Source organism: Gossypium raimondii, chromosome 7 (assembly GCF_025698545.1).
Source record: "Gossypium raimondii isolate GPD5lz chromosome 7, ASM2569854v1, whole genome shotgun sequence".
Classification (NCBI taxonomy): domain Eukaryota; kingdom Viridiplantae; phylum Streptophyta; class Magnoliopsida; order Malvales; family Malvaceae; genus Gossypium; species Gossypium raimondii.
The window spans coordinates 38,293,522-38,319,450 of record NC_068571.1 but is presented as its reverse complement, the minus strand read 5'-3'; the positions used below and the strand labels follow the sequence as shown (position 1 = coordinate 38,319,450).

General features: G+C 34.4%; 1 protein-coding gene across 3 annotated transcripts; it reads left to right on the top strand.

Annotated features, from left to right (window-relative positions):
* Window positions 1-11,241: 11,241 nt before the first annotated feature.
* On the top strand, window positions 11,242-14,554 carry LOC105792648 (uncharacterized). Of its 3 annotated transcripts, XM_052633676.1 has the most exons (6): window positions 11,243-11,521; window positions 12,314-12,435; window positions 12,502-12,755; window positions 13,289-13,500; window positions 13,634-13,901; window positions 14,134-14,554. In XM_052633676.1, exons 2-6 carry the CDS (start codon window positions 12,420-12,422, stop codon window positions 14,422-14,424), a joined length of 1,041 nt encoding a protein of 346 aa, XP_052489636.1. In that variant the 5' UTR covers window positions 11,243-11,521; window positions 12,314-12,419; the 3' UTR covers window positions 14,425-14,554. The 3 variants fall into 3 exon arrangements, with proteins under 3 accessions (XP_052489635.1, XP_052489636.1, XP_012476786.2); XM_052633675.1 differs by having other exon boundaries at window positions 11,242-11,521; window positions 12,314-12,755; XM_012621332.2 differs by lacking the exon at window positions 12,314-12,435 and having other exon boundaries at window positions 11,245-11,521.
* The last annotated feature ends 11,375 nt before the right edge of the window (window positions 14,555-25,929 follow it).

Genomic DNA, 25,929 nt, shown 5'->3' with positions numbered 1-25,929 from the left:
CATTCGAATTTGACAGTGAATTTTCTTCTCATCTGCCCGTGGTTTTTTTTCCGAAAGGACTTCCACGTAAAAATATGTGTGTTCTTTATTTTTATTTCTTTTTTCTTTGTGATATATTGTCATTACCGACATTCTATTTTTACAATTATGATTATAACTATAATCACCATACTTGAAAAAAAAAAGACTAAATAAGTATCGAATACTCCCAATATGCCCAACCTATATTGACTGGCTTTATACAAAGATCTTGTAGATTAAGTGCGAATTACTAATTACTTGTTATTGCTATGAAAAGATACTAATAATTAGCTAAACCAGTTGAGTATACTTTTTTGAGGAGATTAGTTGATACCATTAACTTTAAGAGATGGAAGTTGACATATGATACAGGCATCATATCCACCCTTGATACCCACTTCCCCTTCAAAAATTCATTTTATAAATTCATGCATATATTTTATGTACGATATTATTAATTTTAGAGACCTATACTGGCTCTTTCCTCGATTCTCTGCCTAGGTTTAGGTAAAATTTTATACTTAATTATATATTTAATTTGAATAATTAATTAAGATAATTATTGATTAATGATGTGCATATGCAATAGAATGATGGGGCCTTCCCAACACTTTCCTTTGAGAATATATTTGTTGAAAGAAAGCAAGCTTTTTCCTTCTTTTGAATCATTCACCTTTAAAATGTTATCATATGTAATTACTATAAAAAAATATACCTATAAATTGATAGATAGATATATTATACCAACATTTTAATAGTTAATATAAAATTAAGGTTTAAGGGTGAAAAGTCCTCAAACTTTTTTAAAAAAGCAATTAAGCCTCTGTTTTGTTTTGTACTCATTTAGGTACTTAAACTTTCAAAATGCATAAAAAAGGCACTTAAATCTTTACAATAAAAGCAATTAATCCCTTTTTTTTACAATTTTATAGAAAAAATTATAATTTTAATAATTTTATATTTTTATATTTTATTAAAATTTAATAATTTTCTAAAATTTATTATTTTATAATTTTTTCTAATTTTTAATAAAAGTAGGGGCTTAATTACTTTTTGAAAAATTTTGAGGTCTTTTGATGCATTTTGAAAGTTCTAGTATCCAATTGAGTGAAAAAAAAAGGCAAGGGTTTAATTGCCTTTTTTTTTTGAAGAAGTTTGAGGGCCTTTTTTTATGCATTTTGAAAGTTCAAGTGCTCAATTAAGTAAAAAAAGAAAAGAGGGGCTTAATTACTTTTTTTGAAAAAGTTTGAGAATTTTTAACACCCTTAAGCCTAAAATTAATGTTTTCCTTATTTGATTTAGCTCCTAAATTTATTCCTTTTCACTTTAGTCTTCAAAGTTTTTTTACTTAGATCACGACTTAGAATTATTTTTTGTCAAGCGATTCAGTTCTTTAATTTATTTGATTTTTAAAATTTTGAAGAAATTTATTAGACTTGGTTCAACTTGAATTTTATTTTATTCGATTTAATTTGAAAAAAATCAAATCAAATAAAAATTATAAAATAGAACTCATCAACTTGACTAACTCAAAATTCTTTCACGCTATTTGATCCAACACTCATCTCCTACTAGCCACTTATTTCCTCCACATATAAGATATTATTATTTCATAATTTGGAAATTTAAAAAATCTAAAATTATAAAAAAGAAATTAAAAATATAGAAATATAGAAATCAAATAATATATTAAAATTTTAAAAATTAAACAAAGAAATATACAAAAAATAAAATTTAAACAAATTATAAACAATATATATAAAACCTTTCATTCAATTTTAACTAGATGAGTGTTTTAAAATTTAAAATTAATCAATTATATAGTGATGATATCGATTCGGTTTGATTCAGTTGAGTTTTTTTTTTTTAAATTGAACTGTTCATTCTAATTTATTTCGATTTAATTTTTTGTTCTGAATTTTTAGGCTTATTTTAAGTGTGATTTTTAATTATTATTTGATAAAGTTTTAAATTTTTTTATAAATATTTAGAAAAAAAACGATGTGGTCGTCGGGATTCAACCTATTACGCTGAATGGCATGTTGGAGTCGCTCTCATTTTCGAGCCTAAAATCTGACAGCCTTTCAAATCTTAAGCAAGATTGTTTTTAGGCCTTCTTTGATTGGCCAACCCTAATTCCTAACTCTCGATCACATTCTAACCAGGAGTAGAGATCTCAATTTTCTCCCACAGCAAGCCCCATCTTTGTCTGTAATTGTCCAATTACCAGGTTGGGCTCCAATTATTTTGACCTCATTTTGGTCCCAAGTGATAGCCTTGGACTTCTTAAAGGCAAGCCCATAGAGTGGGCTCCCCAAAGCTTCTAAGGTTTCCTTCACGAGTTCTTAGTCCATGGAGAAATTGGGCCCATTACACAAAGGTTCAAACTTCTCTAAAACTGTTGTGGTGGTTTGAAAATTAGATTTAGAGAGTGATCTCAACATACATATTTTAAAATCATATTTTTAAAAAGTTTTAGGGTGAATCATGAAAAATCCTCCTACAAATTTCGTCCCCCAAAGCTTTAATAAGTATTAAGGATGAATTTCATTCTTATACTTTCGGATCAATACCATCCTTTTTTTAAAAAAAAATACTAAATCTTTAATCATGTTTTCATCTTATGGAGTGTGCCTCACATTTCAAATGAAACAGAGTCGATGTCGTGATGAGGAATAATTGATGTCCTGACGACACAACACGCGACGTCCCGACAAGAAGAACATGTCATCCTAGCAATGCAATGCATGGCGTCCTAATGAACCAAACACGACATCACGATATAGCAACATGTTCCCTACGAAACTGGGTTTCTTATCCAAGTTAAACTTTGTTATCTTTTTCCAATCTAACTCTGATTATTCTAGGGATGTTTTAGTCATATTTTCACATGAATTCCAGCCTATAAATAGGTCTTTTAGCAACCCTAGATAATTTTGAATGATAATAACAAAATTAAGAAAGTTTGTGGGAATTTTGGGAAAACTTTGTAATTTTGGGTGTAGGGTTTGTTTGTTTCTCCCTCTTGTACTCCTCTGTAGTTTTTGCCATTTTAGTAAAGTTTTCTTTGCTTGTGGTTTTCTATCCTCTTTGGAGGAGTTTTTCCATGTAAATATTTGTGTCCAATTTTCTCAATTTTTCCTTCATATTCGTTGCTTAATTCAGGCTTAACCCAACAAACTAGTATTAGAGCTTGGTTCGGTTTTCGCATACAACCCGTTCAGAGATGGCAATAAGTTATGATATTAAGAAGTTCGATGTGATCACAAATTTTAGTTTGTGAAAAATTCGGATGACGATAATTCTAGTTCAGAACGGTCTAAAAAATATCGTTCCAGGGTGAAGGCTCGCCGATGTGAATCAGACATAATGAGAAGAGCTTGATGATGAGGCACTGTCTGTTAGATCTGGTACCCTAAGTGTAGTATTTTCGTCTAAGTACACTTGTAGTTTTTCGAATAGAATAGTTAACAAAATTATTCATTAATTACATTAATACTTTGTATATTGTCCTCACATGGTTTTTGCACGCAAAGCAAAATGAAAGCAAATGTTTCTCACTAGTTGTCTAATGTTAACTAATATTAAGCGGTATTACATGGTCAGGTCATAATATGAAAAAACAACTTGTATTAGTAGATGAACTTAAACATGTCATTAATCTAATCAGAAATGAGCAAACTGATTGAACGACTAATATGTCGTCTATCAAGTCCAATTGGCAAAATGCCTTATCTTGGGCATCAGAGCGGATGACTCCAAAAAGATAGAGACATAGATATGACTAACTAGACTGACAGTACATCGGATAGGACCCAAGCAGAGTAGATCCTGGATCTGTTTATGGATTTATTTATTTGTGACATTCATAGTATGGCATGCCTAAATCTTGAGTGGATGGTGAACTATGTATGCGTGACTTGTACACTTTTATATAAGTAAAAGCCTGAGTTCAAATAAATAAGGAACTGAAAGCTGATGTGTTGAGTTTACGACTTCTGTAGTATATAGCGTCATTTACAGCAGTAGAATTCGTAGCCCAAAACATGGGTAAATGATATCCTCTCATTGGCATTACATGATTGATGAAAAGTAAGCGTTGCCACGGGTCGTCCGTCTTTGTTGTGGATGACTTGACCACTATTTGATAGTGATTGACTTTTCATGAAGGAAGATGTAATACTTACCATGAGATAAAATAGAATCATATTGGGAGAACAGATTTTATCCCAAAAAGATCAAAGATATCCTATGAGGGTAATACACTAATGACAAGGTCATGAGACGAGCACTTAGTAGTTGTTTTCGTAATGGTATGTCATTAGGGAGAGCTTAGTCACGATATTATAGTAGAATGACTTCGTGACTAAATGAGTTTATAATTAATAGGTGAAAATCAGAACTTAATTATAAATCATTTGAGCCTCAACTACATATGTCCAATCAATCCTTCCGTTAACTCATTGAAACTAGAAATAAATTACGTGTTTGAATAGAAATAAACGGAATGAATAGGAAAAGAGAAATAGGAAACATTGAAGAATGATTATGGTTTTCTTTGAAATAGAGAAATGAAATCATTTAGAAATAAATGTAAGTTTCCAAAAATGGAAATGGAAATTGAAATGATCCATTTGCAATCCTATATGGATTACTTAAAAAATGATCAAAAGGATAAGTTTATAATTTTGGACTGTTTTGAAGCGTGAAAATAAAAATAAATCATTCGGTCATAGTGAACATGTTGAGTTGTGAAATATTGAACATATTTTCTTAAAATTTTACGATGGGCAAAATCGTCAAAATTTTACCAAGGTAAAATTGTCAAAATTTTGCTAAGGGAAAAATAAGGATGAAAATATTATTTTATATATAAGTATTAAAGTTTATTTTGGGAAAATAGAAAAATTGAATCGGGTTGGATTACATTATAGAGTACTAGGTTAAAAAGGCCTAGTAAGTACTTGTAATTGGACCCGATGTGAAAGAGGCCCAAAAACCTCTCATAGACATGAAAAGGGCGACAACCTTAATAGTAATACTAGAGTGTGCCATCCATTCTAGTCCTATTCTAAGTAGAATGTTATTTTTCTATTTGAAATAAACCACTACAACTCAACATGGGTTATACATTCTCTTCCTATAAATAGATAGACCGGTAGAGCTATAGACACAACTTTGAGAGATTGTTATTCTGCCAAAAAATAGAGAGAATTTATTCTCAACTATTACATATATTTTTTCGGAATAATAATTCTATTGGTTTTTATTAAGAAGAGAGAATTTTTGTTTTCACCCCAAAATAATAGAAAACTTTTTCTATTTCTGTGTTTTGATTCAATTGGTTCGAGCCCACACTCAAAGCAGTTCGTGGTACAAGAATAGCGAAGAAGATCATTTGGTTGAAAGCTAGGAATAACGAACGTCCGCTAAGTCGAAAACACATGTACGAATTCAGTTAAGGTTTATTGTTATAAATATTACAAATCGGGTCGGTTTTCAAAATTTTAATTTTTTACTGTGCAAAAAAACTGTTTTCAAACCGGGTTTTTTCCAGCACTGTCAACACTTCAGTTGTACCTCACTAACAATGTATTGTAAGAGGTACTTACGAAGAAGACAACAATAGTCTTATGGAGGAAATTAAAAGCCCTTTATATGACAAAGTCCCTCGCAAATCGCCTGGTATTAAAACATCAATTATACATGTTCTATATGGTAAAAGGTGAGTCTATTAGGGTTCACATCAGTGAATTTGTTACTCTCTTTAATGACTTGAAGAATGTCGCGACTAATATAGACAACGGAGGTCAAACTATGTTATTGCTTTGTTCTTTACCATTTCCATACAAAACTTTCAAGGGAACCCTGATTTACGGTAGAAAGAGACTCTTGTTTGAGAACGTGAAGGGAAACTTATTAAGAAAAGATAAACTCAACAACAAGTTAAGTTCAAAGAGCAACTCAGATCGGCAAGCCTCGTTTTGGTTGCTAGAGGAAGGCAATAATCTAAGGATTCGGGTCAAAGAAGATCAAGGGCTAGATCAAAATCAAGAAATTGCGACAAGTAGTGTGGTTATTGCAAAAAGATGGGTCACAGTAAGTCAGAATCTTATAAACTGCAGAACAAAAATAAGAGGGCCATCCAAAACAATGAGAAAGGGAAGTAGAAAGTTGATATAACCGATGCTAGTGTAGATGAGGACAGAAGTGATAATTTATTACTAGTGTCAATGATCGAAAGGTCTAAGTTCACATCTGAGTGGGTCTTGAATTTAGGGTGTTCCTACCATATGTGCCCTAACAGGGACTGCTTCTCCACATATAGTTCGATTAAAGATGGAGTTGTGATTATAGGAAATAACTCACACTACAAAATAACCAGCATTAGTACCATTCATATTAGGATGCATGAAAGATCAAACATTATCAGATGTCAGGCATGTGCCTGATTTAAAGAAGAATCTCGCCTTTTTGGGTATTCTATACTCGAATGGTTGCAAGATCGTTGTCAAATGATTTAAAATTTATATTGTAGAGCTTTTATTTTGATGAGATGATATAAAGTTGTCAGCCTATACATTTTGCAAGGTTCAATAGTGTTCTGTTCGATAACAATTACGGAAATAGAGGCGAGATCGTCGCCATGTCACGATGAGGACTCTTTTGGCGTCACAACGACACGGAAAAATTTACTTTTTACGGATTCTGAATCAACCTAGTTGTGGCATATGCGACTCAGTCATATGAGTGAAAAAGACATAACCGTTTGGAATAAAAAGAGGTCTTCTTACAGGCTTCGGAGTTAGAAAGTTTGATTTCTGTGAGCATTATGTTTATGGGAAGCAGACTCAAATGAGCTTCGATTCAGCTATGCATAATACTAAAGGGACCCTTAACTACATTCATTTCGATTTATTAGGTCCGACTCCAGTCATCTTCAATGGAGGTAGTAGATATCTTCTAACTTTTATTAATGATCACTTTAGAAAAGTTTAGTTATATTTCTTGAAATACAAGAATGAAGTCTTAGGGATCTTTAAGCAATAGAAGACCTTACATGAAAAACAGACTGGGAAGTTTGTAAAGCGGCTAAAAATGGATAATGGTCTCGAGTTCTATTCAAGTGAGTTCAACAATTTTTGCAAATGGAAAGAAATTGATAGACCACACAATTGTAGGTACCTTGCAACAAAACGAAGTTGCCGAACGAATGAACAGAACATTACTTGAGAAAGCTCAATGTATGTTTTCCAATGCAGGCTTAGAAAAGGAGTTTTGGGGCAAAGCAACAAACCTAGCAAGTTATTTAGTGAACTGGTCTTCATATCGAACTTTGGATGGAAAGGTTCCTGAAGAGATTTGATCAGGTAATCCTTTTAATTACTCTAACTTTAAAGTATTCGATTCTCCTGCTTATCCTCAAGTTAGTCAGGGTAAGCTTGAAAATAAGGGTTATGAAGTGTATTTTCTGGGTTTTGCTACTGGGATAAACGGCTATAAGTTATGGTGCCTAGAAACGAGTAAGATCATCGTCGGTAGAGATGTTACATTTGATGAAACATCGATGATTTTGTCAAAAAGGGGTTCGTATTTTTCTGGTTTTTGCTATTTAGATAAAAGACTATAAGTTATGGTGCCTAGAAATGAGTAAGATCATCATTAGTAGAGATTTTATGTTTGATGAAACATTGATGACTCTATCAAAAAGGGGTTTACTAGGTCAAAACAACATAGAAAAGCCGAGTGTTTCAAGCAAGGTGGAGCCGAAAAAACAAACGGCGACATCACGATGTCATAAAGATCGACGTCACAACATCACAATGAACAGGGGTAACGTCTCGACGAAGAGAATCGTCATATCACAATATCACATAGAAATCATGAAACGGATGCCTTTTTGAAGCAATAGAAGGTTTTTGAAGCCTCTCCATCCCAATCAGAGACCCTTCAAGATTATAAGTCAGCCCAATACAGAAAAAAGTGAGAGATGAAACCACAAAAAAAATTGTGAAGGAAATCTAGTGGCATATGCTCTAAGTGTTGCGAAGAGCATTGATTCAGCCTACCCTTCGAAGTATTTAGAGGCAATTTAGGCTTTTGATTCCAATTAGTGGCTCGTTGCTATGGAAGAGAGATGGAATCCCTTCAAAAGAACGATACTTCGCAACTTGTTAAACCACCCATCCAAAATTAATCGATTAAAAACCATGTTCAATTCTAAGTTTGAGATGAATGATCTTGGTGCAGCTAAGAAAATTTTAGGGATGAAAATTTTGAGAGATAGACACTCTGGGAAGCTGTTTTTGTCACAATAGAGATACATAAAGTGGTTTGAATGCAAGATTCTAAACCAGTTAATACTCCCTTAGTTGTACACTTTAGACTTTCGACTTCAGATTCACCACAAGCCAAAGATGAAGAAATGTACATGTCTTTGGTTCCTTATTCTAATACAGTCGAAAGTCTAATGTATGCAATGGCTTGCACTTGTCCCGATATTTCACATGTTGTTAGTGTAGTAGTAGATACATGACCAAACTCGACAAATTACTCTGACAAGCTATTAAGTGGATACTTAAATATTTGAGGGGGATTTCCAATACTTGTTTAGAATTCGAAAGATGTTTAGTAGGTCTAGTCGGCTATGCGGACTCGAATTATGCTGGAAACCTATACAAAAGAAGGTCTTTCACAAGTTATCTGTTCGCTTGCAGTAACTACATAATTAGCTGGAAAGCCACCTTACAGGCCACTGTCGTATTATCAATTACAGAGGTAGAATATGGCTATCACAAAGGCTGTGAAAGAGGCCATTTGGTTGAGAGGTCTATTCAAAGAGCTGGTTAATAAAAACGACAACTGTTGTATATTGCGATAGTCAAAGTGCCATACATCTCACCAATGATCAGATGCATCATGAAAGAACAAACATATGGATATTCAGTACCACTTTGTTCAAGAGGTGACCGTTCAATAAGATGTTTAGATTCACAAAATCGGCACAGAAAACAACCCAACAGACATGATGACAAAAAGCCTTCCGATTTCCAAGTTCAAGCATTACTTAGATTTGGTAAACATTCGACAAAGATCAAGTTAGGCCCTTAACAGGACTTAGCAAAAAAGACGTTTCGAAAATATAAGTTAAGGTGGAGATTTGTGGAGTGTGCCTTGTATTTCGGATGAAATAGAGCCGAAGTCGTTACGAGGAAGACAGGACGTCCTGACGGCACAACACACGACATCCCAACAAGAAGAATTCGTTGTCCCGATGACGCGATGCATGGCGTCCCGACAAGCTAAACACAACATCATGTTGTGGCGAGGTGTTCCCTACGAAACCATGGTTCTTCTCCTAGTTAAACTCTGTTATCTTTTCCTAGTCTAACTTTGATTATTCTAGGAATATTTTAATCATATTTTCACATGAATTTTAGCCTTAAATAGGCCTTTTAGAAACCCTAGATAGTTTTGAATAATAACAACAAAATTAAGAGAGAGTTTGTGGGAATTTCGGGAAAACTTTGTAATTTTGGGTTTGAGATTTGTTTGTTTCTCCATCTTGTACTCTTTTACAGTTTTTGTTGTTTTAGTGAAATTTTCTTTACCCGTGGGTTTTTATTCTCTTCGAAGGGGTTTTTCCACGTAAATATTTGTATCCAATTATTTCGAATTTTTATACGTATTCGTTGCTTAATTCGGATTTAACCCAACACATCTCTACATAAAATTCTATATAAATGCATTTCATCCTCAATATGAATTTTTGTTTAGAATGTATTATTATATATTTAAATCTAATAATAAAAGTTCTTAAAATAATTAGTTACATTTAAAATAAAAGTAATAAACCCAAAATAAAATCTACAATATTAAATAATATTATATTTGATATAGCGTCGATGCATGAGTCCCATGCATTATCAATAAACCATAGTTTATCACCTTGTTAATTAACAAAATAAAGAAAATTAGATGATTTAAAAATAAATATTAATAAATTTATTTAAACCTAAATACAATTTTCTTTTCTTCGAAACTCTCCCATGACTTCATTCAAGACCAAACTCTCCTTCACCTTATTTCCTCCCACTCAAAGACAGTAATCTAAAAAGAAAATATGTTGAAATTAACTACAACACATTGAAGTCCAATTGACAGTAGCTAAGTATAATAATTAATAATTTATAGTTGAAACATGTGAAGTAATTGGCAATATATTTGAAGGAAATTTGTGAAAATTTGAAACAACAATAGCTTTGGGTGGCAACAAAGCAGTAGCCTAAATCGAAGCCAAAGATTGGAGCTATGGCAACAATAATTGGAGCACTGCATTGACTACCTTTGAAGGAGAGTAATCGATTGAAAATAGAGACGACAACAATTGTAGATGGAAGGAAAAGCTCATCCTCTTCCTGTAATTTTTGAAAATTGAATTATCTTATAATACTAAAGTGATCCCTAAAAATATTAAAGAAATTAGTGCAATTGGCTTCTTTCAAATCTAAATCATTATTTTCAAAAAGGTTTCTATCTCCATCAAAATAGCTTCTCTTCATTAAACATTCCATCAAATTAGAAAAGAAGAAGAAGAAGAAGATAAATAGCAAGTTTCTCATCTTTCTGTAGAGATGGAAGCCGATTGGGTAAGTTCATAACTTCAAAAATATCTAAAGAAGAAAAGAAAATTGTCATTAATTTTAATTAGATTTAAATAAATTTAGTAATATTTATTTATAACTCTTTAAAATTTTTTCATTTTATTAATTAACGACGTGACAAATTGTTATATCAAATATAATTTATTTTAAATTTTATATTTACATATAATTATATTTATATATATCCAAAATCATATTATGATATATCCACTCTTGCATTTTCAAACTTGAAGTTTTAATACAGCAATTAAATAGAAAGTTTAGTGATTAAAAATATTGCATTCTAAAAGAAAATTACGGATTTAAGCTTGAAGACACATGCTTGAAATGGAAATCGTGTACTTCCAAACATAAATTATAAAACAAACATGAAGCAACAAAAACAAACCAGAATAATCTTCAACAGTTACTTTGCTCAGGATAAAGTTTCGAATTTTCACCAAATCAACCTTGGCATGGTTAATTTCGGAGAACGTAATGGTAGGGATAATATCACCTCATTTTTCTAAACAAATTAAAATGATTATTATCCTTAAAATCTTTGACTCACTGGTGCACAATCTTACAAAGTTCCAAGCTTGAAACAACAGTCAAAATGATAGATTTGGAGACTAGTAGTTTTAGTATTGTTTTTGTTGGACGCATGGCACGTTTCTTGCAATGATAAATATCATTTGGCACTATCAAAAACAGTAAGAACTTGGGTCCTTTTCAGCAAATGGGATTTTGCTTTCTTATAATTATTTGAAGTCGTGACCGGATCAAGAAGAAGGTCTGAGCTGCATCTGCCAGAGCTCACACCATAGCTAACAGAGCCAAATCCAGTTCATTTCCAGGTTGGGGTTTTTAGTTTCCTTTTATTTCTTCATCTCTTTCTATCTAATTGTTTCTTGGAATTTCTGGATATTATCTATTTATTTCGGATCAACTCTTTGTTTTAGAGTATTTATGAGTAAAATGATATGAATGGTTGCCTATTTGTTAGTTACTGGCTACTTAAGAAACTGCCAATTTTGATTTGGTTGTCATGAACTTGAACTACTGGAAATAAATCTTATTTGAAAGTTGTAATATGAAATATTGCGATATTTATGATTGTGCTTTCTCTTAATTTCTGCAGGTACTGAACTAATTAGTCATTAGGTTTTTGTAGCTAACTTTCCTACTTTGGCTGCTGCTGTTGCTTCCTTCCTATTCTGCTATAGTTCTAGTAGTGTTGGCTGAGGGAAGTTTCATTGATCCCCAAAAAGTGGATTGCAAAAGACAGATATTTGTCTGCATTAAGGACATGGTTGCATTATCTAAATTTCACATATACTATTGGATAAAGGCTTGCTTGATTATGTAGGGTTTATAATTTGAAAATCACCCATGTTTTAAGCACATAAGCAATCAGCTTCCCTTTAGATCCCCTTATTCCGTGAATAGCTAGCTGACCCTATTTTTTCCAGAACTTGAAATCAATCCGTCTGTTTGGCTCTGTATGTTGTGGCCTGCTTTCATTCCATCTACTTTTTTCTCAAGAAAAAAACATAGAAACTTAGAAGCACAAAACAATGGCTGAGGATTTCCCCATTATTATTCTGTTAAAGTGATACTGTTGCTTGGTTTTCACTTATGGAGTACAGTTACCTACGAATTCTCGAAGAACCCCAAGAGCCATAAGCACGTTTTGCTTACCATTTTCTCTGTTCATACTCTTTCAACATTCCCTATATTTTCAACTCGCTTTGGATGAATATGAAACCGGGTAAAAATCTTCCTCTTTCTTGAATTATGTGATATGATGGATTTATGGTGTTCTCTCCCTTTGCAGCAATGATTGCCCCTATAGCGGTAGCTTTGACAGTGGGCCTCCTGGGATGGACTTATCGAGCATTAAAGCCGCCCCCTCCAAAGATATGTGGCTCACCCGATGGGCCTCCTGTCACTTCTCCCAGAATTAAGCTCAGTGATGGGAGGCATTTGGCTTACAGGGAAGCTGGAGTTCCCAGGGAAGAGGCTAAGTACAAAATAGTTGTCATTCATGGCTTTGGCAGCTCCAAAGATCTGAATTTACCTGCATCTGAAGTATGAACTTTTGGTTATTTACAATTTTGCGTACCTTATCATATTTTGTTCTAAACTTGTTAATGGAGTTTTTACTTTGTTACAAATTCTGAAATTTTACATGGAAGGATGACCGGTAGTTTGCATTATTGCAACAGACTACGCACTACATTTATGAGAACTTCTATCATCTCTAGGGGACATGATCTTTGTTACCTTAAACCGATATCAAGATATAAAATAGGTTTTATGTTTTGTTCTTCTTCTATCATCTCTAGGGGATATGGTCTAGTAATATATTTTTAGAAGTCTTGTGTTGCAAGTGTAAAACTATATATGGTAATACTTGAGAGTTGCTAATTTAGTGAAAGGGTATGAGTGAGACTTCTTCCGTTTCATCCCTGGAAGATCCCTGCTTTGGTGGGCCATGACTAGTTTATGATCCATTTTGTTGTTTCAGCAACTGCTTGAGTTTAGTTTTTATCTTCAGAAAGCTTAAGTTTTTTATTTGAAAAGAAGATACTGTGACTTCAGCATTATGGTTTGGTTTTCAGGAACTTGTAGAGGAACTCAGGATCTATTTCCTTTTCTTCGATAGATCAGGTTATGGAGACAGTGATCCAAATCCATCACGCTCAGTGAAGAGTGAAGCATATGATGTTCAAGAACTAGCTGACAAGTTGCAGATTGGTTCTAAGTTTTATGTGATTGGGATCTCAATGGGAGCATACCCTGTTTACAGTTGCTTAAAATACATACCTCATAGGCATGTTGCTAGATTTGTTAACAGATTATAAGCTTCTTATTTTTTTCTTCCTTTTGACTTTGCAGAATTCTTGCTTTCTAATTCTACTAAACGGAAGAAGTTACTTTGGCAATGGATTTTCTCATTTTTACAGATTGGCAGGGGCTTCTCTTGTAGCTCCCTTTGTTAACTACTGGTGGCCTTGTCTTCCTGCAAATTTATCGAATGATGCATTCAGTAGGTTGCTTGCACAAGACCAATGGTCATTCCGAGTTGCACATTACACCCCTTGGTTGTTCTACTGGTGGATGTCCCAGAAATGGTTCCCTTCACTAAGCATTCTGGCTGGAAATATGGCGATTTTCAGCCAAAGTGATTTGGAGATCCTGAAGAAGTGGTCCGAAGCTCCAAGTGTCGGTCAGGTTGTTAAGTTCTTATAAATTGATTCATCATTAGAAAGAAAAAGAAACTGCTATAGATTAATGCATCACAAAATGTTTTTCTTAAAGTCCCTAAGCACGCATTGCAGACCCGTCTTCAAAGAGTTATTCTTAGACATTACATTCCACCATTGAATATATAAGTTATTTAATTTGCATGTTATCACTGCAAGTATCTCCAACTTATGTTGCTTAGCGACATGTCTGACTGCAGGAGAAGATTCAGCAGCAAGGTGTTTATGAGTCGCTGCATCGAGATATAATGGTCAGTTATGGAAAATGGGAATTTGATCCCATGGATCTAATTAATCCTTTTCCAAATAATGAGGGCTCGGTCTATATTTGGCAAGGTTATGAAGACAGAATCATTCCATTTCAAGTAAATCGTTATCTCTCCGAAAAGCTTCCATGGATTAATTATCATGAAGTTCCTGATGCTGGGCACCTTCTGATTTTTGAGAGCAAAAACTGCGAAGCGGTTTTACGGGAACTTGTGCAGAGGTAAGACCCCAGTATATGTACATTATTCGGTGAATTGTTCAATGTTTTGGATGTGTTTTACGGGATACTTCATTTATCATTTGTAAGATGCTCTACTAGAAATTTAAGTGAAACCAGTAATATATATGCTAAAATCTGCACCTTTTTTCTTCTTTTAACCTTAAAAGGAGGAACTTGGTTTTAAACAGAAACCAAAAGTGGTTATATAGTCGACCAAGATGGTTTGATTGAGTGATCTTGATTAACACCCGTTCATTTGATATTCAAGAATTTGCCCATACACATTCAGCTAGGGGTGAGCAAAACTCGATTCGACTCGAAAAAATCGAAAAAAAATTCGAATTTCGAGTTAAACGAATCGAGTTATTCGAAGTTAATCGAGTTATTCAATCAACTCAATTTTTTTTCAATTTCGAGTTCAATCGAGTTGAGTTTTCAATTCAATAACTCAATAATTCAATATCAAACTATAATATTTTACATTTTACCCCAAACTCCCAAACCTTTTTACTTTTTCCTCAAAACTTTTACTTCTTCCCACTTTCTCCCCAAAACTTTTACTCCCTCCTCCCTCCCAACCCCAATCTACCCAAAATCCATTTCCCACCAAAATTTTACTCTCCCATTTATTTTTTCTCAAAATTTTACTCCCAAAAACCCTTAAAACCTTTTATTTTCCCCCAAAATTTTTACTCCCTCCCATTTTTCCCCTAAAACTTTTATTCTCTTCCCATCTCATCTCTCATCTATCCCAAACCCTTCCCCCTCCAATTTTTTTTAAATATTTTCCCTCCAAAATTTTACTCCCCCTATTTACTTTCCCTCAAACTTTTATTCCCCAAAACTTTTTATTTTTCCTCAAAACTTTTACTTCTCACCCTTTACTCCCAAATAAAAAATCAAAATATCTAAATAAAAAATCACTAAACATAAATAGTAATAATTTTATTTATATCTACTATTTATATTATTAAATTAAATTTCACATTTTATATTATTTATATTATTGAATTGTTTAGTCATATTGAATATTTATATTAAAATTGAATTATTAATTATGCCATAAAATATTCGTGTTAAAATTGTATATTGGTATCAATTTCACATTTTATTTTAAAATAACTTTTATTAAAAATCATATTTTACATTTAATATATTTTTAATTCTAAAATACATAGTGACAAGAATCAAAATAATTGAAACAACTAAGCAAGCAAAGAAGCTAACCAAGATATAAAAAATTAATAAATAAATTATGAAGTGATGAAAGTTAATAAAAATTTGATTAAGGTGGACAAATTTTATTACTACTGGGTGACAATGGTTACAAGGACCTAAAATTATTTTTAAAATTTAACTCGAACAAATATATTCGATTCGATTCGATTCGAATTCCATCTCACTCGACTCGATTCGAGAAAACTTCAAATAAAGTTAGGATGATAAAATGAGATTCGAAAACTCGATTAACTCGAAAATTTTCGATTCGATTCGATCGAATGCTCACCCCTACATTCAGCTCCAACCTAAGTTTCATGTGATTGAGAAACAAAACCGTAAGAACTCCTGAATTGATCCCTTGAAAAGAACCCAAATATTTTCTCTTTAATCGAAACTTCTGTGGATCATGCAAAAACAGAGCTCCTAAGTCCGAAGTACATTTTAAGAAACCATATGTACAAACGGCAAATGTAGTAATTTTTTTCAATACTTTCAAAAATTGGTTTTCAATCAAATTTTAAGCTGAACTAAATGTTATTTACTTGCATTGAGTGTTTAATCAATGGCGTTCTGTATCGATGAATTTGATCCAATGCAGCACAAAATTTCATTTCTTCCGTTTACTTGTGGGAACGTCTTTAAGGTGCACTAGTTTAAACTTCAAAATATTGATTTTGATCATCTTAAGTATTGAACTCTTAGACACCCAAAATCTCGAGAATCATTTGGTAAAATAAGAGGCAAATTATTCTTATTTTTCACAAGGAAATCAAGTTTTTAGTATTGTTAGAATAATAAATAAAAAATGTGAAACAAGAAAAGTGAAAGATAATATTAGAAAAATATGAAGGTTTTGAGGCGTGTAAAACACTTTCTTTAATGTTTTTATATGTTTTCAAGATACAACACAACACTAAACACTCTAAAAGGAACATGAAAAATGATTAGCAGAGAAGTCATTTATATAGACAAATGTATCTTTTCACAATATACCTTTTTCTACAACGTATCTTTTAATAAGAAACTCTTTAATAATATTATTTTGTTTTACAAAATAACTCTACATAAAGTTATGTCTTTGTCAAACTTCACATACAAAAGTTATGTATTTACGATACAATTTGTTGTGAGTGATAGCATGGGACAACAAGAAGCTTAGCATGAGCAGCAATTCCAGCAAGTCCCCATGATGATGACCAAGCGTATTAAGCAACAAAGCCCAAAAACAAGCACTCGACCAAGGGTGCCTTCTAGAAGGTTGAACGATTATGTATTGAGTGCCATGTTAACTGAAGCTAGGTTAAAGGAAATCTAACGATACTAGTAGAAAAGAATTGTTGAAAGTTGTCAACAATGCAGCAGCAAGCAAATGTCCACAAGAATGCAGCATCAAGCTAATGTCTATTATGTATTTTGGTTATTAAACTTTTGTAACATGTGACTTTTATTGGTTTGATTGTAACTTTTTGTTTAGCTAAGGATTAATCAAGTACTTAGTTGATTTAGTAACTTTTTAGGTTATCATTAAGTTGATTTTACAGCTTGGATAGTAGCACAAGTTAAGTTTGTTTTCTTCTAATGTACTTGAACTACTTATGTACATGTTATATTGCTAATTGAAGTAATGAGATAAGTCAACACTTTTCTCTCATCCAACATCCGTTTTGCTTCTATTTTTCATCTTTTAAACATAAGTTTTTGGTGTTTTGATCTTTGCATACTGATTTAAACTCAACAAATGGTATCAAGAGCCTGTTATCTTTGAGGGCCTTTTGCTATGTGTTGTTCCTTGAGTGATTCGTGCTTGAAAGAAAAGAAACAGAAGTTGTTTTTGTTGGTTTTTTTAGTTGCTGCAAAAGAATGAGTTTCTCACCACCACCACCACCACCACCTGTCTTTGCTGGTGAAAACTATAACATTTGGGCTGTAAAGATGAAAACATATTTACAGGCTCATGATCTGTGGAGTGTTTTTCAAGTTGACACAGAGCCACCACCTTTGAGAGCTAATCCAACCATAGCTCAAATTAGGCAGCACAATGAGGACTGTGCCGAAAAGTATAAGGCTATGTCATGCCTTTAAAATGGAGTTTCAGTTATGATCTTCACACGAATAATGGCTTGTGACACTCCAAAGCAGGACTGGATAGACTCAAGGAAGAGTTTCAAGGGTCAGGCAAAACCAGGTAGCAGCAGTTGATCAACCTAAGAAGGGACTTCGAGAATCTGAAGATGAATGAGTCTGAAACCATCAAGCAGTATTCTAACAGGATTATGGCTACAATCAACAACAGAAGGCTTCTTGGGGATGATTTTAGTGACAAAAGAATAGTTGAAAAGTTCATTACAACTCTTCTAGAGAAGTATGAGTCAAAAATTTCTTCCTTGCAGGATTTTAGGGACCTATCAGCTATATCCTTGACTGAGCTGATAAATACTCTCTATGCACAAGAGTAGAGAAGAGCAAACAAGATGGAGGAGCATTTTGAAGGAGCCTTTCAGGCCAGAAGCAAAGAAAGCTCAAGCTCGAGCTCAAGCTACAAGGGTAAGAAGCCTTGGTCAAAAAAGAAAGAAAAAGGGAAAAAGGATGCTGCTAAAAGGAAGTTTCCACCATGCACTCACTGTAAAAAGTCCACTCACTTAGAAAAATATTGTTGGTACAGGCCAGACATTCAATGTAGAAGCTGCAAACAACTTGGCCACATTGAAAAAGTTTGCAAGAACAAGGCAAAAACACAACCACAACAGTAGAATCAAGCTCAAGCTGCTAAGGATGTTCAAGCTCAGGAGGAGCATGTTTTTACTGCTTCTTGTTTTGTAAGTTCGAGCAAAGTCAGAAAGAATTGGTTGATTGACAGTGGCTGCACTCATCACATGGCATCAAATAAAGACATGTTTAGGGAGTTAGATACTAGTTTTGTGTCTAAAGTCAAAATTGGGAATGGTGAGTTCATTAAGGCCAAAGGCAAAGGCAAGGTTGTGATCTGTACTCAATCAAGTAACAAAACCATTTCAGAAGTTCTTTTTGTACCTGATATTGACCAAAATTTAGTTAGTGTTGGTCAGTTGTTAGAGAAGGGTTACTCCCTTATTTTTTAAGGAAAGACTTGTGTGATCAAGGATTCTTTTGGTCAAGAGCTAGTGACAGTAGCTATGCATGACATATCATTCACTTTAGATGTGAATCAGTTAGAAGCAAAGGCACATACTGCTTTGACTGATGAATCATGTTTGTGGCACAAGAGGTTGAGGCATGTGAACTATAAGTCACTTGGTTTACTGCATAAGATAAGCCTAGTTGAAGACATGTCCAGGATTGAGCCTAAGAATGATGTATGTGAGGTCTGTCAGCTTGGCAAGCAGACCAGAGTACCTTTTCCTATTAAAAAAGCTTAGAGAGCTCAAGAGAGGCTCCAATTGGTCCATACTGATATTTGTGGACCCATGAAAACCTCCTATTTGAATGGTAGCAGGCATTTTATGTTTTTATTGATGATTGCACCAGATTTTGTTGGGTGTGTTTTCTGAAACAAAAGTCAGATGTGGTTGATTTCTCCTGCAAGTTTAAGGCATTGGCTGAGAATCAAGCAAGCTCTAAGTTGAAGATATTGAGGGCAGATAATGGGACTGAATATGTGTCTCAAAATTTTCAAAAAATTTTGTGATAAAGCTAGAATTTAGCATCAATTAACCACCATCTACACATCATAGCATAATGGTGTTTGTGAGAGAAAGAATAAAATTGTTCTCGATATGGCCAGGTGTCTGTTGTTTGAAGGGAAAATGCATAACATTTTTTGGGCTGAGACAGTAAATACCTCTGTGTATTTGCTCAATAGACTGCCAAAAAATTCATTTAAAGGCAAAACACCATTTGAAGCTTGGTTTGGACACAAGCCAACTATATCACACTTGAAGGTATTTGGTTGCATATACTACACTCTTGTGCTAGCTGAAAAAAGGTCCATGCTTGGAGTCTTTGTTGGCTATAGCAACATAAAGAAAGGGTATAGAGTCTTTGATCCATCCACTAAAAGGATTGTTGTGAGTAGAGATGTGAAATTCAATGAGGGCAGCTATTGGAAATGGGATGGAATAGATGCAAGTCTATCTGATCAAGACCAGCAAGACCTTGACCTAGAGCATGTTAAGAATGAAGCTGAAACTAAGGATGGATATGATGATGTACTTGTTAGAGGTACTAGGACTATTATGGACATCTATGAAAGATGTGATATGACCATTGTTGAGCCTTCCAAATTTGATGAGGCTGCAAAGGAGGGCTGTTGGAAAGAAGCAATGGAGGCAGAAATAAAGATGATTCATAAAAATGACACATGGAAGCTGGTTGATAGGCCAGTAAACAGGAAATTTATTGGTGTCAAATGGGTGTTCAGGACCAAGCATAATGCAGATGGGTCACTGAACAAGCACAAAGAAAGGCTGGTTGTGAAAGGATATAGTCAACAACATGGTATTGATTTCTCTGAAACCTTTGTACCAGTTGCAAGGTTGGACACCTTAAGGCTATTATTTGCCTTAGCTGCTCAAAAGTTGTGGAAAATGCACCAACTGGATGTCAAATTAGCTTTCTTGAATGGACTTCTCAAGGAAGAGATCTTTGTTGAGCAGCCAGATGGTTTCAAAGCTCTTGGTGAAGAGCATAAGGTTTACAAGCTTAAGAAGGCTTTGTATGGCCTAAAATAGGCTCCAAGGGCCTGGTATGATAGAATTGATGCCTACTTGTCAAGTCTGGGGTTTGAAAAGAGTATCAGTGAGCCTACACTCGATGTGAAAAAGGGTGAGAAAGAGACCTTGTTGATTGTGTCTTTGTATATGGATGATTTATTGGTTACTAGTTGTAAGTGTAAGTTGATTGAAGAATTCAAGAAGCATATGCAAGAGGTTTTCGAGATGACTGATCTAGGATTGATGACCTACTTTCTTGGTATGGAAGTAACATAGAATGAACATGGCATCTTCATAAGCCAACAAGCTTTTGCTTAAAAAATTTTAAGTAAGTTTTGCATGGCAAACAGCAAGCCTGCTAGCACTCCTGTGGCACAAGGAGAAAAACTCTCCACCAACAGTGACCATACATGAGTGGATAAGAAAAGCTATAGAAGTCTAGTTGGTTACCTGCTCTATTTGACAGCAGCAAGGCCAGATATCATGTATGCAGTCAGTATTCTATTGAGGTTCATGCAATGCTGCAATGCTACTCATTTCAAAGCAGCTAAAAGAGTCCTAAGGTATGTTAAAAGGACCTTAAGCTATTGAGTGAAGTTTGAGAAGGTTGAGGAGCTGAAACTGGTTGGCTATTTAGATAGTGACTGGCCAGGCCCAGTTGATGACATGAAGAGCACATTGGGCTATTTTTTCACTCCAGGCTTAGGAGATTTCTATTCGAGTTCTAAAAAACAACAAACAGTAGCTCAATCCACTACAGAGGCGAGTATATTGCAACTGCTACTGCTGTTAATCAAGAAATTTGGCTAGGAAGCTTTTGAGCGATTTGAATGTTGATCAAGAGGAAGCAATAGAAATCAAAGTGGATAACCAATCAGCTGTTGCTATCTCCAAGAATCCTATATTTCATGCCAAGACCAAGCACTTCAAGATCAAGTATTATTTTGTAAGGGAGGCAGAATTGTCAAAGGAAGTCAATTTGATTCATTGCTGCTCAGAGGTTCAGCTCGTAGACATTTTGGCCAAGCCATTGGCTGCTACAAGATTTGAGTATTTGAGGAAAGAAATTGGAGTCTGCTGTTTTGTAGCCAATGAGAAGTGTTGAAAGTTGTCAACAATGCAGCAGCAAGCTAATGTCCATTATGTATTTTGGTTATTAAACTTTTGTAACATGTGACTTTTATTGGTTTGATTGTAAATTTTTGTTTAGCTAATGATTAGTCAAGTACTTAGCTGATTTAGTAGCTTTTTAGGTTATCATTAAGCTGATTTTACAGCTTGGATACTAGCACAAGTTAATTAAGCTTTCTTCCAATGTACTTGCACTACTTGTGTACATGTTATATTGCTAAATGAAGTAATGAGATAAGTCAACACTTTTCTCTCATCCAACATCCGTTTTGCTTCTATTTTTCATCTTTCAAACATAAGTTTTTGGTGTTTTAATCTTTCCATATTGATTTAAACTCAACAGGAATGGAAGATACTATTTAGGAATAAGGCATTAGGGGTTGGCTATGCAACTGGCTATGCTCTGGCAGTTTTCTCTTCCCATCTTTTTATTGTTTCCTTTCTCATTTACCTTTTCTTCTCACGTTTCTCATGAGCCGAGTTATAGCAATTTGTGTAATCATTAATTTTTCAATACAAATTTGTAAAAAAAAATTCCTTCAATCATACAAGTGTTTACATATTTTTCTTGTTAGCCACAACATTGATGCTTTCATCGTTTCCCTACAAAAATGGTAGAGTATCAAACCTGTTTTCGAGTTTTGGATGATAGCGTCAAAGTTGTTTAGGAATCTAGCTCCCTTCTTCACAAGGATCTTGATGCTTTGACTTCACTAGTTAATGATTAGAAGTGGTTGCTATAGGAAGTGTTGAGTCAGGTCTTTGCCCTTTCTATTCAGAGGCAGGTCTCTTCTTCGATGGATTCTAAGTAGGCCATTCCTTTTCCCACCAATGTTTCTGGTTCTACACCTCTTGGGCGACACAAGCTTACTTTGGTTAAGATGGCGTGTTTCTCTAGTGTTGACCTCGATTGCTAGGTTATGCAAGCTAAATGATAGTTTGATTTGTATAAGATCAAAGGAGATAAATGGGTTACCATTTCTTCCTTCTATTTTGACGATGACACCTCCAACTGGTTTGATTGGATGTATTAAAATAATTAGTTGGTCGGTTGGACTACATTTACAATGGCCATTCTAAAGCATTTTCATCCCAGATTTGAGGCTGTCACCGACCCTACAGCCCACTTGACTTATCAAATTTTTATCCATTGTTTTATCTTGGGCTTGCATTCAAATATCAAAAATTATATTTTGGTCTATCGGCTCACTTCGTTGAAAGATGCTATAATTTTGGCCCAACTTCATGAGCAAAGAATTGTGCTAGAAAAGGAATTGCTTAAACGTCCTTAGGTAATCTGAAGCCCTTGTTACCCACTTCCACACATTTGCCATCACCATTACTTGTGGTCTTCACCATCGGCCATCGTTATAGCCACCCTCCCAATAGCAATAAGGTTTCATTTCACCACCTTACTCCAACTAAAGTCGCGCACCATTGTTCACAAGGTTTTTGCTATTATTGTGATGAAAAATGCTCATGGGACCATAAATGCAAGGCTAAGCCCTAATTGTTACTTTAGGAGTATGATACCAACTGGCCCCCTCCAATTGAACCATTTGTGCCCATTGTGGTCATTGCTTCTAATTCCGATTCCGCTCCACTACACTCTTTCACTCATTCTCAATCAATTATCTCTTATAATGCTTTGGCTGGGAGTTGTTCTATATCTACAATTTGATTTCAAGGTAGTGTTCATGGTAAGTCGGTTCAAGTCTTGCTTGATGGTGGCAGTACCCATAATTTTGTCCAAACCCGAGTTGCCAAGTTCTTGAATTTATCAGTTCCAGCGATTCTTACATTCTCCATTTTAGCCATCAGTTAAGCTTTTGTCCTTCTAATTTAGGGTTGGGATATGGTCCTCAGAATAGTTGGTCAGTGACATTGGGTCCTGTCATGATATATTATACTTCGCCAATTTTCAAATTTGATTATCATGGGTAGTGGATTCATTGTATAGGCGATACTACACCTACTACTCAACCAGTTCAATTTAATGGGTTACGTTGCTTAACTTAGATCAATTCCAGTTTTGAATTTTTTTCATTTGGAATTACTTCCATATCAGAATTTGAGTGAATTTTTTAATGATGCCACTATGGAGGATTTATTAACTACCTTTGAGGATGTTTTTCATAAGCCTCGGCTTACCTCCCTCTTGCTCCTATGATCATAGTATTCATTTGCTTCCCAAGAATGGCTCGGTAAATGTTAAAACTTATCATTATTCTCATTTTCAAAAGCAAGAAATGAAGAAATTGGTTGCTGATATGTTACAAAAAGGCATCATCCGTCTAAGCACTAGTCTATTTTCTTCTCCAGTTTTGCTAGTTCATAAGAAAGATGGTACATTGTGTTTTTGTGTGGATAACTGAGCATTGAATATCATCACCGTTTGAGATAGATTTTTTATTCCATCTATTGATGAACTATTTAATGAGTTACATGGGGCATGTTGTTTTTCGAAGCTTGATTTGTTGGCAAGCTGTCATCAAATTCGGGTTAAGTTGGTGATGAGGGTAAGACGACATTTCGTACACATGATTGGCACTATGAATTTTTAGTTCTGTCGTTTGTGCCAACTAATGCACCATCGACATTTCAAAGCCTCATGAATGATGTTTTTTGGCCATATTTGTGGAAGTTCATTTTGGTCTTTTTTAATGATATTATGTTTTATTGTTCTTCTTGCGAGGAGCATTTGTTCCATATTCAGGTTGTGCTTCAATTGTTACAAGATCACTGTTTGGCTGCCAAGAAATCAAAGTGCATTTTTTTTCACACTTCCATTGGTTATCTCAGCCATACCATTTCTCAACAAGGGGTGGTAATCGATCCAGATAAAATTATGGCCATTTAGAATTGGTCGATTCCTCATTTAGTTAAATAGGTTTGGGGGTTTTTAGGACTTGTCAAATATTATCTGTGTTTCATTTGGCATTATGCATCCATTCCACGGCCATTGATAGATTGGTTAACGAAGGATAATTTTACTTGGTCTAAGAAATCGGGTGGGGCATTTCAACAGTTGAAGCAAGCGTTGGCATCCACTCCTACTTTATGTCTTTCAAAATTTTCTCAATCTTTCACATTAGAAACCAATGCTTTTTGGAGGGGTATAAGAACTGTGTTATCTCAGAACAATCACCCCATTGTTTATTTCAACTAACAGCTCATTGGGAGAATGCAACAGGTTTCCACTTACCATAGAGAAATTTACGCCATCACTCAAGTTATTGCTAAATGGCATCAATATTAATTGGGAAGAAAATTTGCGGATATGGATCAACAATCGCTTAAGAATCAGACGGAGGAAGTAATTCAAATTCTTAATCAAAAAAAGTGGTTGGTAAATTGTTTGGTTATGATTTTGAATTTGTGTATCAATCAAGGAAGCACAATAGTATCACTGATGCATTATCTTAAATTCCTACTTTTCCCCTTTTTTTCCATTTTTTGGGTGGAATTTGACATTGTTGCAGATGTGCATGCTGCCAATCAAGTGAACCCTAAACTATTTACTTTACAGCAACAGCTATTGCATAACACTTAGAGTCTCTCATACTTTGTCTTCAAGGATGGGCTATTGTTATTTCATGGTCGTTTGGTGCAAACAATTATTAATGGATTTTCATGCTTTGTCATTGGGGGACACGTAGGCATTACTTGTACCTTTCATCGACTTTCATCTAACCTTTATTGATGGTCCATGCACAGCGACGTTAAGCATTTCGTTAATGAGAGTCACGTTTACAAACAAATGAAAACTTCTTGTATACCAACCATTACTAACTCCACAAATGGTTTTCAAAGGTATCTCTAAGGATTTCATTATTGGGTTGCCACTTTTAAAGGGAAAATTGTTATCATGGTTATCATTGATTGACTTTTTAAATATGGCCATTTTATTGGCTTGCCTACAAATTTTTCTAATGCCTTTGTAGCAGTTGTGTTTGTGCAGGAGGTCATTTAACTACATGGGATTCCGGTTGCTATTGTGACAGATCGAGATGCTCGATTTCTAAGTGAGTTTTAGCTAGAGCTTCACTATCTTCAAGGTACCATATTGCTCACTAGGACGACCTATCACCAACAAACGAATGGCCAAACCGAGGCTCTTAATAAATGTATAGAGATGAACTTAAGATGTTATGTTGCGAATAACCCGATTACATGGATACAAATTTGTCATGGGCTGAGTATTGGTATAACACAACTTACCAAACTGTCACACAAATGACACTGTTTGAAGTTTTATTTGGTCGAACACCTTCCACTATTTCTCGTTATATTCGAGATTCAATGGCAATCCCTTAGTTAAAGGTTACATGTTGGATTGTGACAGGGCCTTAGCTTCTTTTCAGTAAAATTTTACCAAAGCTCAAGCATGTATAAAAGTATTAGCTAATCAACATCAAAGAGACGTCTACTTTGAAAAAATGGATTATGTTTACGTGAAGCTCCAAACA

What these genes read in the sequence shown, in the direction of transcription:
- LOC105792648 (XM_052633675.1), top strand. Translation starts at nt 12,480, where the DNA reads ATGGTGTTCTCTCCCTTTGCAGCAATGATTGCCCCTATAGCGGTAGCT. An exon ending in TGAATTTACCTGCATCTGAA is followed by an intron (nt 12,756 to 13,288) that starts GTATGAACTTTT and finishes TTTGGTTTTCAG; the next exon opens with GAACTTGTAGAGGAACTCAG. An exon ending in AAGCTCCAAGTGTCGGTCAG is followed by an intron (nt 13,902 to 14,133) that starts GTTGTTAAGTTC and finishes GTCTGACTGCAG; the next exon opens with GAGAAGATTCAGCAGCAAGG.